This window comes from Charadrius vociferus, unplaced genomic scaffold (genome assembly GCF_000708025.1).
Source record: "Charadrius vociferus isolate BGI_N301 unplaced genomic scaffold, ASM70802v2 scaffold455, whole genome shotgun sequence".
Taxonomy (NCBI): domain Eukaryota; kingdom Metazoa; phylum Chordata; class Aves; order Charadriiformes; family Charadriidae; genus Charadrius; species Charadrius vociferus.
This window is the reverse complement of record NW_009648550.1, coordinates 4,784,558-4,796,361: the sequence shown is the minus strand read 5'-3', so window position 1 is coordinate 4,796,361 and position 11,804 is coordinate 4,784,558. Positions and strand designations below refer to the sequence as shown.

Genomic DNA, 11,804 nt, shown 5'->3' with positions numbered 1-11,804 from the left:
GGCCAGCTTCATCTAAGGAGAGATGGTTCAAAAACAAGATCAAAAATATTGAAAATATTAACAGCAGTCAGATGAGATTTTTTCCAGCTTTCAGCATGAAGGTAGAGGAAGGTAGTTTCTTTACCAGAGTAATCTTTTCCTAGCTGTTCCCAACTGAGAAATTTCTGTTCCCCAGAAGCTCTGATAACTTTTGTACTTATTTTTCATCTCTAATTAGAAGAAAGTTGAAATGTTAAAATGTCTCAATATTTGTGTAATGTGATTTATACTCAGAAACGTACATATATTGCTAACAGTTGTTTCGATAAGTTAATGGTGATATATAATATCAAATATTAAATGTATTTTGATATGCTTATATAATTTAGGTGAATATAACTAGATGAACATTTCAACATTAGTGAAATGAAGCAAGGAAAATTATTGTTGATACTTTTCCAGTAAAAATATAATCAAATCCATGCATTTCAGCAGCACAGTATTTTTTAGCAGAAAACAATTAATTGGAAAGATTTCAGCCAGATCTATCTGCCCGATTATTTTACATCTTATACCATGGTTCACCAGCCTACGTTCCACTTTGTAACAAATACTGTTCTAAAGACGGGTCCAAGCTCCCCTCAATCTCAGGCTGTTGTGACTTTTCCCACATTTTTGCACTTTCAGAGGAGGGCAGGTGAAATTTTCTCTAGACAGAAATCACTTCAAACCAGATCTGCTCAAAGGTCTTGGTTTTTTTTCAGGTTTAAAGGAAGCAAAAAGGATGATGTGCTTGGGGTGTCCTATAACAGGCTGATACGAATAGATATAGCCACAGGAGATCCTATCACAACGTGGAGGTTCTCCAACATGAAGCAGTGGAATGTGAACTGGGAAATACGCCAGGTAAAACTGGAACGGCTCTCCTCATTCAGTCATTGCATTTCAGAAACTGGAGGATGCTTTCAGAAAATCTTTTTAAACTTCAGACTGAAAAGATTTTGAATGTGTTGTGACATGTTATTAAATAAGCTGTCTACAATTTTTCTTAATGGAGTCTGTAGTCAGAATTCAGAAACAAAAGATCTCCAGTTTGAAAGGTTCCTACCAAGCTTATTCTTTATAAGTTGCCCTCGATTTTGATGGGATGAAATACAGAGACTCAAAGGTAAATTCCAGCCTGTTATGTTTACTGCTCTGTCAGTAAAAATCTCATTTTAACTCTCTGTATAGTCTAGCTTATGTGTCACCCTCTAAATTGTGGTGATTCAGTCTCTATTACAGACTGAGAATACAGGAACACAGTTTGTCTTTCAAATCCCAGACTGAGATTGCAAGGCCACAGTGTGAGCTCCTCTGTGTCAGTATGTGGTCCTGAGAAAGCAGCTCTGTTGTGTGACATATACCGGGGTGCTCCGAACCGTGATGAAGGCTGCTCAGTGGGGCCAGCTGTTGCCCAGCAGCCCACTGGAGAGTTTGAGTTTGAAAGCTTGAAGCCAGCTCTGTACATTGTAGATTTCTGGAATGGAACTAGCGTGACCTGATGGAAATTCAAGCAGCCTGGAAACTGTTCCTGCTTATACAGTTTTCCGCATCCATCTGCAGGAGTCAGGAGAGATGAGCTGCAATCCCTAATACTCTCTTGCAGTACTCCCTGTGCCAGAGCCTGTTATGCTGGGTAAAGCTGCCAAAAAAGGCAGAATCCACAGTTAGAAATTAACCCCTGTTTGCTGGGGTTTAGAACTGACAGTAGCTGGAAATCAAAACCTGTCCCTCAAAAGCAGATTTAAGGTCAGCACATAACAACGAACAGTATTAAACATCATTGGTTGAGTGTACAAAGAGTCAGGAGTGCCATTCCTCCTTTTCTTAGTGCATACTTTAAAAGCCATGAGAAAAAAAAATCTAGTTAAAAGCATGCTTTTGTTGCCTGCCTAAACAAGCAACAAGATTTTGACCACAAGAGGGCCCTGCCATAACAGAAAATTAAGAAACAAGCAGCCAAACACCCAAAACATCCAGCAGACCTAGATGTCTTGGTTAGCAGACACAGGTACTGCTTTATCACGGTATTTGTGATCCAGCTGTGCTTTCACACTTGCTGTTTTTTCCCAGATGCATCTCATCTCTGTTCCTGATTTTGTCATATGTATTTTCTTTAGGTTGCAATCGAGTTTGATCAGAATGTATCTATCGCTTTTACGTGTCTGAGCGCAGACTGCAAAATCATTCATGAGTATATTGGGGGCTACATCTTCTTGTCAACCCGCTCCAAAGACCAGAATGAAACACTGGACGAAGAGCTGTTCCATAAATTAACTGGAGGTCAGGAATGAGGCGAGGTAAACTCTCTTCCCTCTGCCTGCTTCTCCCCACAGCTAAGAAGACCAGAGATGAAACAAAAATATCTCTGATCATTAACTGCTGACTAATAAAGCTTGTACCTGTCAATCCACCTTGTAATATGACTGGACTATTTACAGGTTTTGTTAAATATTGAAGCCAGGGTCACTGGATGCAGTACGGCAATTCCCATCATCAACACTAGGAAAATGAAGTTGTCATTGTTTTCCTTTTGTACAGCTACAAGTTTTTAAATAAACAGTGTCTAGCTACTGGGAATTTTTGAATCTAGTATTTTTAATTGAAACAATCTGTTCAAGCATCCAGCACAAGTAACTAGAGGATATTGTACAGCAAATTTTCTTCTCTTTTATATCCGTGCAACTCCCACTGTTAAACTGGCCATTGTTAAGAAGTCCAGCATTTAACAGAACTAAAGCTGAATAAATACATATTTTAAAGCTACATTACTTGAGTAGCACTTGCACTGGGAACGGAAAACATTCCATCAGTGTTCCAAAGTCCTACACACTGAGCTATCACACCCCAAGTAAGTGATTACACAATTGTTCAAAAATGTAGCACCCGTGTCTACCTTCATCCATTTAAGTAGTTCCCTTAAAAGCCAGAGCAGCTACCAGGCACCTAAAACAAAGCATTAATCTTGACAAAACTGGATTCAAAACATTGATCTTTTGAGAAACTTTGTTAAGTTTCCAGATTGAAAAAAATGCTTTATGTACTAGTTAAAATTATTTGCTTGTTAAAAAGGCCTCTGAGTGTCTGTCAGTAGGCTGCAGTGGAATCACTCCCAATTTGTGCCAGTTTAAACAAACTATAGCTTTATGTTTTGCAAAAATAAAAGAGCCGCTACAGCCTGCTTCCCAGCCCTCTGTACTTCCCTCTCCTCAGCACTTTTTACCCGGGGGCTGAGGGATCGTCCAGTTTTCCTTCAGTAGAGGACTTGCCCAATTCTCACTTGCTTGACACAGGCCAACTATTTTACTCAGTGTGAAAACCACCAATAATGGATAGTCCGAGTCCAAACAATTGCAATATTTAAAACCTGCCTAAGGGCGCTACGGGAGAACTGAATGCACACCTTAGCGCCAGCACTTCTTCCACAGGCAACGCTCTTCTCTTCCAGACTTAGCCTCCACTTTGGCTCCTGAGCCACAGTCAGGACTGTGACCGTGCCTGTGTTAGAGCCCTTCATTTGGCAATGACAGGCTCCCCTAAATTGTTCATCAGGAAGTACAGTCCCGTTCTTGCCACTCTAGGAGGAGAGCTTGTCACACGACTGTTGCACGGAAGCCCTGTAGTTCCCACCTGTCATCTAAATGATCTGACCATATGAATGAAAAGATACGGGAACTTTGAATGTAGTTCTCATTAGCAGAGCGTGCAGCACGTTTTACTGCTGAGCAATCACACCTCCTTGCAGTCCAAGTTGTCTGGGTTGGGATTTCAGAGAAACTATTAAATATTTCCGTTTTCTTTCCTGCCCCTCCCTCAATCTCACTCCATGTGTCACTGCCTTTTGAATAAAGGCTTCCCGCTGCTCTGGGAGAAGGAGTTCTGCCAGCTCATCCCAGCTGGCTGTAAGCCCCAGCCTTTGTCGTTTTAGCTTTAAGGGAATGATCCCTTGCTGCTGTCCTCTCTCCACGTTTCTTTAGATTATCGGCTCTCTTCCTCTCCTTGCTCCGCTCACCTTGCAAGGCTTTTCCATGACAGGTAAGGAACACTTCGGAAAGGAATCTGCTTTTATCCGAGCATGTCCCAGCCAGACTCCAGACGTTCCCCTTAATGCGCACGGGGTACCACACCCCACCTTAGTCATGCAATAACTTGATTAGACTTGGCTTTCGCCTGTGTGTACCACCTGATTTATACACAGGGTTAAAGACCATAGGCTCAGTGGTCTATAGTAACCGAGTTATTAATTGCACGATGCCAGATGTGTGAGATGTTTTACAGAGAGAGTGGAAGCAGGACAGGGGCGTCTGCCCTGAAATTTCACAATGCAGGGACAAAATCCTGGACAGGAATGTTGTTTAGATGAAAACAAAAACCTTTAGGAAACTAATACCTCGGCTCAGCTGCAACCCTTTTCTGGCCATCGTGCTTAATTAAAACAAAGTCAGGTCAGGGTAAAACACTACCAATGTCAGATAGCTGCCGTCTGTTCTTACTCTCAACAAATTCCATAGGGGATTTCACCATTGCCTTCAGCATGTGTTACTGCAGTGGGCAACCCCCCGCAACCCCCCCCCCCTAGTTTTCTAAAACCTCAGGCTAAATCTTGCTCCCCCAGTCCTCTGTAGGTAAATGTGTTGCTTGTGCTTGCTCTGTGGACTGACCTGCAAAATACTTTTCTTTTGTTGGCCTTAAAAGCCATTCTCCAGATTTTTTCAGGATAGTTTCATTCTTAACCATCACTTGGCTCACAGCCAGTGAGAAACATTCATCTCTTAAACTTTACAGCCTGGTACCATCCTCGCCTTCTCCTGTTCTCCCGTGCTCTGCTTATCTTGCTGTCACTGAGGAATGCAGGGCTCATCCCTAGCATTACTGCAGGGAAAGGGGTTTTGTGCAGCACTGAATCAGCCCCGGGGAGTGGGTGACTGGTTTAGCTCTTGGTGCATCATCCATGCAAAAAGACTGACAAAAATGCCTGCCTTTACTAAACGTCCCCCCAGGTTGCCACTGAAACTCTTAGAAAAGCAGAAAAAAGGAGAAGAATAACGTGAAGAAATCCAGCGATGTAAGAACAGGCCAAAGTGACTCACAAAGGGGAAATCTCTGCCTGGCGCTACCAGATGATTTCAAAGAAACTCTCGAGAAAGGGCTGCTGTCTGCCCTGGGAAACCTCCACCAATACCTGGGTAGCTGTTTGAGATGTAGTACCACAGCAGTAATATTCCAGATGATTAGCGTTTACAGCCAGGCAGAGTTAGGAAAATACAATGCCTGCCTCAAAAACTGGGCATCCAAAAGCAGAAACAAACATGGAAAGTAAAAATAACAAAAGCTCGTTTTCCAAGGGTGCTCTGCTTCTTGCAAGAGGTTCTCTGTAACACTCAGAAATCAAGCCCCTCTAGGCAAAGACTCCACTCACTTCCACCTTCACTGAAATGAGTGGCCCGCTTGCTAGCCTGCTTTTCCTGTCTCACAAGCCTGCTTGTCTCAGTTTCCAAAATTAAGTCAGTAAGATTGAACGCTTCAAAAGTAAGGCAGCATTTGGCTCACCAGGTTTCATGGATTAGTTTTTAAAGAGATTAAAAACAATAAAATAACCAATGAAAACACACCGTCTGTAAATACAGAGAAAATAGCAGCAAACACAACACGGGTACTTAATAGCCCAAGGCAAAGCGAGGCCACCTCCTTGCTTCCTGGCTTCTCAAAGAGGAGCTTTGCAGCCAGCAGGTCTGCAAGCCAGAGGCAAGGCAGGGTTTCCACTGGCCTGGCAGAGGCTGGACTTTCCTCTTACACCAAATTCTTCAGATTTTTTTAACCTGCTCCAGTTTGCCCTTTGAACCTAGCAGAGCGCAGATCTCTGAAGGTACCTGTTGGTGCGCGCGTGCCCAGCCTGCACGCTGCCCTACGAGCAGGCCTGAGAGCTGCTCCACCAGGGTTAATCTGGGGGATTAGCCCCTCATTTAGGAAACTATTTGTCTTGCCTTCGAGCCATTCCACAAGGGAACAACATGTTCATCTCACCCAGCCTCCAAGGGAACCGCAATGGCTCCAGAGAATCCCACTAAAAGACAGTATCTTGTTCTGTGGATGTTCTGGTGTTTTTCAAGGCTCTCTCCCCACGCAGATAATGAACGACACGGTCAATAGATAAGGCGTGTGTACATGCAGACTCAAGGTTTTCAGGAAAGCAAGACCTTTATCTGCACTTTGGCACAAAAGAATACAGGTCTGTGTTGCCTTCATGTCATGGATCTGTTTTGCTGTCCTGACAAACAAAAAGCACTGACTACTGTTCTCCCTGGAAATTTTAATCATTGTCTTATACTAGCAACTGAACAGCTATCCCTTTGCTTTTACTTTGGAACAGTCTCTATCAATTCATCCCTTTCCAGTTCCTGGCTTTATACTCAGCCCTTGACCAGCCTAATTATTATTTGAATGGTGGAAATGCCAACAAACCCAGCTCAGGGCAGGTCCCTTGGTGGGAGATGTTTTACATTGTCAGTCTGACTTATCCAGCAAAGGATGACAGAAGGATCAGGCAGGGAATTCTCCCAAGCAATGTGGTACAGCAGACGCAGAACAGAGAACACAACCCACGCACAGTGGGACCGGGAGAGGCCTCCCAAGTCCATCACACACAGCGTGAGATGCCACAGGCCCTCTCCGTCAGCTGAGAGAATTCCTCACTGCAGGAGCGCCAGGTGAGAGCTTTGCTTTTGACATTTCCCAAGGGCTCCTTAGAAAAGTCATTTGTCCTGCGTGAACATTTCCAGGACTTACTCCCAAGTGCAAGAGTCTTAGCGAGACATCTAAACACTTGAAGCCTTTTATTAGCGCCTAGAGAACGACCACAGCCCGTGTCAGCAGACAGAGCCTTAGCTTTACATCATCCTGACCTGTCAGCAAAGAAACACAGTAACTCCTCTCCCTTCCCCCCCTGTCAGTGGAAGACGTGAGAATTGGGACTAGAGACACACTGATCTTTTCCCTTTACCCCCCTCTGCTAGACAAAGACAGACGGAGCAGCCCTGCCTGAGTGTTGGGAAATAAGAGCCCTCCCACCCACCTCCTGCTAGGGCCAAGGGAGCGGGAAAGCTGCCTGGAGCCACCCCCTCTCCAGGCAGGGGAAAGCTGGATGCGGGGGAGCGAGCCTGAAACAAACCTCGCCTGCGCTTGTGGGCAGAGCCGCGAGCAGGGAAAGCTGGGAACAGAAAAGAGGCATTTCACGCTCTCGGCTGAGTCACCGAAGTGTATAAAATCAAGGCCAGGCAATCGGAGTCACGCAGAGCGGAGGCACGAGGCATCAGGACTTCTGGACAGGTACGTGCAAGCGGATGCGGTTTAGAGCCAGGGAGTAAGATTAAATCTAAGATCGGGATCCAGCAGTCCCGTTCCTCCCATCCTCTCCCTGCCATGTGCTGGGAATCTAGCGGCTCTGGTGACCAGGAAGCCCCGAGGCTACTCAGCTCTTGCCCGGTTCCAGAGGACAAGAAGGACACACGCAACCAAATTATACTAATTTGCTGGTCCCTACTTTAAACCTGGGATGGCAGTAACAGATGACCCGTCTGGGCAAGACCTGGCACCATTCATGGAACAGCAAGTAGCTGTTAAGGTATGGAATAAGTCTGAGATATTTCATAGTACGTGGGGCTTCGGTCACCCCCTTACACTGTAATATATTTTTGGATGAGGAATGATCATTATGGTGCCTGGCAGCACAAAAGACAGCTCAGCAAGAAACAGACTAGTTTTGGTCTGTAGTTAATTCCCTTCTCTGACACAGATTACCTGTGCAGCCTTGGACAAGTCATTTAGGACTTCTTTTCTTTTCTTTTTTTTTTTTTTTTTTAAATGACAAAGACGAAGCTGGGGTGGGACAAGGGAGCGCAGAGGGAACTATAACACTGAATAACATGCCTCTTGGTACCCAGGCCTCTGGGGCCCTGATCCAGGAGCACATTCTCTGTTTCTGACCACTTTCACTGAAATGTGATTCAGAAGCTGCATTTTCAGCACATCCTTTCCCCAGGAGTTGGGGCGCGTAGCATGTCTGCGGCACTCACCTGCAGCAGGGCCCCAGCCCTGCCACCGCCTGGCAGACAGTACCGGGGCACTGCCAGCGGGTCAGGAGCAGGGGAGGGCGAGTCTCAAAGTGCAGCTCTCCTGCAGCTTGTCCAGTAGAGTGCCAACTGGTATTTTTATACTGGAGTAGCAGTCCAGCAGTCCCTCGTATCCCTGTACCGCACAGAGACAGCTGAGCAGAGAGACTGGGGAACCCACCTCCTACGCTGCTGCTTTTTTGGGTGCCAGACTGGTATCGAGGGTACTGGCATGGGAACCAGACATGTGCTACAACTTGGTTGGTTTCTGGATGAAAAACTGTACGTATACTTAAGACTAAGATCGCGTGATACTTCTGTCCCCAAGGGTTCGTGTTTACTTAGGCTTAATTACAGAAGAGACATTAATTATCATTTCCCCTGTCTGGATGCAATAGGAAAGGACTTACAAATGTTTCACTTTTAAATAGCTTGTAGCTGCCAGGAGGGATTTAATTAGGTTCTTAATGCTGATGTTTTGTTTTCCCCTCCCTGAAACAAAACCCAAACAGATCTCACAAGGTACTTTCAAGCCGCTTAGAAGGATGTTTTCACACTTGCTCGTCCTCTCTCTGCTGTTGGGGAACACAGCGTCAGGCCCCGTGAGCAGAGCAGAGTCTGCAGCATCCAGGGATGTCACTACCGTTTTCCAGCTGGCTCAGGAAGACTCTTGGGAGAATGTTAATCTCACCAGCATGTCCTGTGAAGACTGGAAGAATAGGACCTGGATCACCCTGCAGCTGACCAACAGCAGCCTGACAGCTTTCCCTGTCTGCCTTCCAGAGGCCCTGGAGACCTTGGATCTCAGCAACAACCTCTTAGAAGAGGTGAATGGCACGGAGATAGCAAACCTCCCGCGGCTACGCATCCTCTCGCTGAGGCAGAACCATCTGCAGGCAGTTAGATGGGGATCCGACGCCCTCAGCAGTCTCACCTCCCTGGACTTAAGCTTTAATAAGCTGTCATCTGTGCCATCATGCCACAGCTCTGCCCTGCCTAACTTGAGGTGGTTGTCCCTGGCTGGAAATCCACTGATTGAAATCCAGCCACTGGCTTTTTCCTGTTATCCTCAGCTACAGTTCCTGAACCTCTCTGCAACGCTGCTTGGCCAAGATGACAGCAGAGGAATTAGGGAGTCTGCTTTTGCCATCAGTGCATCTCCCAGCGAGGCCATGAACAGGCCTGGAAACATCATCAACACGCTTGACCTGAGCGGGACCTTTCTTGAGAAAAGTAAGTTTCTGGATTTCCCACTGTAAACATGGGGCTTGGTCAGTCCGGAGGGAGCGAAGCCTTGCTGGGATGATGGCTCCAATCCTGGCCGAGCCTGAGGTGGAGGGGGAACACCCCACGCTGAAAGCTGCAAACAGCTGGTCCAAGCGTGCAAGGTACTTTCCAGCTGTGATGCAACTGCTGGGGGGAAACCCTCACGCAGACCAGCCTCCCAAGGGAAGGGCAGAGAGGGGACACCACCAAACAGGACTGTTTGTCCCACTGTAGTCCCCCACCTCTATCCTAATGTCAGCCCTGAGATTAGCTTTGGGAGACACAGAAGGAAATTAATTTCTCTTTCCAGACATGCTGCCGAAATCTTTCTTCGTCTATCGCCACAGTTACACTCTGCTTTATACCACTGTATTGAAGTAGCACAGAAAGAGGCTTTTTGTGTCAACCGCAACCAGCCAAATACTTCCGCGCAGGGAGACAATCCCTGCCCTGAGCTATTTACAGCATGACTTTTTTCTTTTGTCCGCCTCCCCTGCCAGCCTCAGTTTATAACTGAGGTGCTGAGGCAGACAGATGTTAGATGCCTTGCCCAGCTGCTCTCAGCCTGGGGCAGAGCCAGGACCTTAGGGACTCCCCAGGCTAGAGGTTTCACCTCAACTCACATTTAACAGATACACCACCAAATTTCCTCCATGAATTTGCCTAATCCTCCTTGTGGTAGGGAGTTACCCAATTCAGTCATGGCACAGAAAGGCACTTTTTTATACAACCTATTCTTCCAGTTTCATGCCTCTCAGCTCTTTCTCCTGTGCTAGGACAAGTAAGTTATTTGCCCTTCTCACACCAGTCAGGACTTTGTAGACCTCTTTAATCTCCCCCCACTGACCACTTCCCTGAGCAGAGAAATCCTTGTTCATTTAATCTCACCTAATAGGAAAGCTATTTCATATCTCTTAACTGCTCTATTGCCCTTCTATCTTCCCTTCTTCTCCTCTGCCCTACAACAGCATGACCTGCAGGTAATATTACAAAAATGTGACTGCATGGGTGTTTATACACTGGTGTATTGATGTTTGTTCTATTCCTTCCCCAAAGAGAAGAGCTGCAGAAGACCACAGAGATACTTTATATCTCTATGAATTCAAAACGTTTTTCTAGGCAGAAATCCACAGGAATGTTTTATTTAGGGAACAGGAATAAATCTTTTTCCTCTTTCAGTTCAACCAGAGTGGACCAGAGACTTGCCTAACCTCAGATCGCTTCACCTGACAAAGATGTCACGATTAAGAAGCCTTGATACTGACTTCTTAAAGTCCATGCCTGGTCTCCGAGAGCTGAACTGTCAAGATTCCCACTCACTGGGTTTTGTGAGGACAGAGATGTTTGACAGTGCTCCTCATCTGAGCCATCTCTCGCTTGAGAAGTGAGTTGTCTTCTTTTTTGTTCTTCCTCACATAGCATTGCCTTTGCCTCCCAGCACCATGGTGCCTGGGAGCTGACTTTTATGCAGAGTTTGCTTGTTATCAAGTATTTAGGAAGGAGGTGTGGGGGCCTGTGTGCCATGGAGAAACTTGCTGTCTTATACTTGGATATGCCATGTAAAGCCTGTGATGTAGACCTGATAGGGCAGAAGAGCTGATACAGCCCAAAGAGGTGGCATGAGACTCACAGCACGGTTACCGGTTGCCTTAGATTGCATCCATCGTGCTCCCACTCTTCTGCCTTATCTCCCAGTCCAGTGGATGAATTCATCTCACGCTGTTAAGATTAGCATAGATCCACTGAAACCCACTTGCGATACAAACCATGCTTCCAACATCTGCAATGGCAATGTCTCACCACAGAAGCCGGTCACTGAAGATTCCTTGCTCTACAAAGGATGAATGCTGATAGTTTCCTAAAATCTGCACCATGGAAGCAGTCAAAATTCCTCTCCCTGCCACTTTTAGTATGAGAGATTAATATAGTTCCTTGTTCAGCATTAGTAAAAGCAATGGTTTAGTCCTTATTCTAGGGGTAACACCTCAGTGTGATTTACTTGGTATGTCATGTATCTGTTGAAATAGTAAGGGAAACAGAAGTCTGAAAGTGATTTATCAAAATAAGAGCAGGAAAACTGCACACAGAACAGTCAGCATAAAGGAAGAGATCTGGAGAACACCTTAGAAAATTTCTATAATATAGGCCCAGATTATAAGCATATCAGAAAACAAACACTAGAGCACTAGCTGTGCTCTAGGAACCAGTTTCAGGAAAATAAACCCATTTAAGTGGAAAAAAAACCCAACAAAGGATTCCATCCCTAACTAGATTGCCACACTGAATTTACACAGCACTTCACAATACCTGCAGGCATACCAGTTCAAAGCTCTAAAAAACACAACCCAAACTTAAAAGACAAAGGAGTAGCCGTTAAAGTTATAGACAAAAGAGAGCATCTTCTGAGCG

At 45.5% G+C, this 11,804-nt stretch overlaps 2 protein-coding genes across 3 annotated transcripts in view; both read left to right on the top strand.

The window, feature by feature from the left end:
* Positions 1–2,413, top strand: part of FERMT1 (fermitin family member 1) — a 19,234-nt gene extending 16,821 nt beyond the window's left edge. For both annotated transcript variants that reach the window (XM_009886029.1, XM_009886028.1), the window contains 2 exons: positions 744–885; positions 2,142–2,413. In XM_009886029.1, coding sequence (XP_009884331.1) covers positions 744–885; positions 2,142–2,315 — 316 coding nt within the window. In that variant the 3' untranslated portion in view covers positions 2,316–2,413. The remainder of the gene's footprint in view (positions 1–743; positions 886–2,141) is intronic.
* Positions 2,414–8,674: 6,261 nt separating this feature from the next.
* LRRN4 (leucine rich repeat neuronal 4) overlaps positions 8,675–11,804 on the top strand; it is a 6,411-nt gene continuing 3,281 nt past the window's right edge. Inside the window, exons 1-2 of the mRNA XM_009886027.1 lie at positions 8,675–9,362; positions 10,575–10,779. Of these exons, the coding sequence (XP_009884329.1) occupies positions 8,675–9,362; positions 10,575–10,779 (893 nt within the window). The remainder of the gene's footprint in view (positions 9,363–10,574; positions 10,780–11,804) is intronic.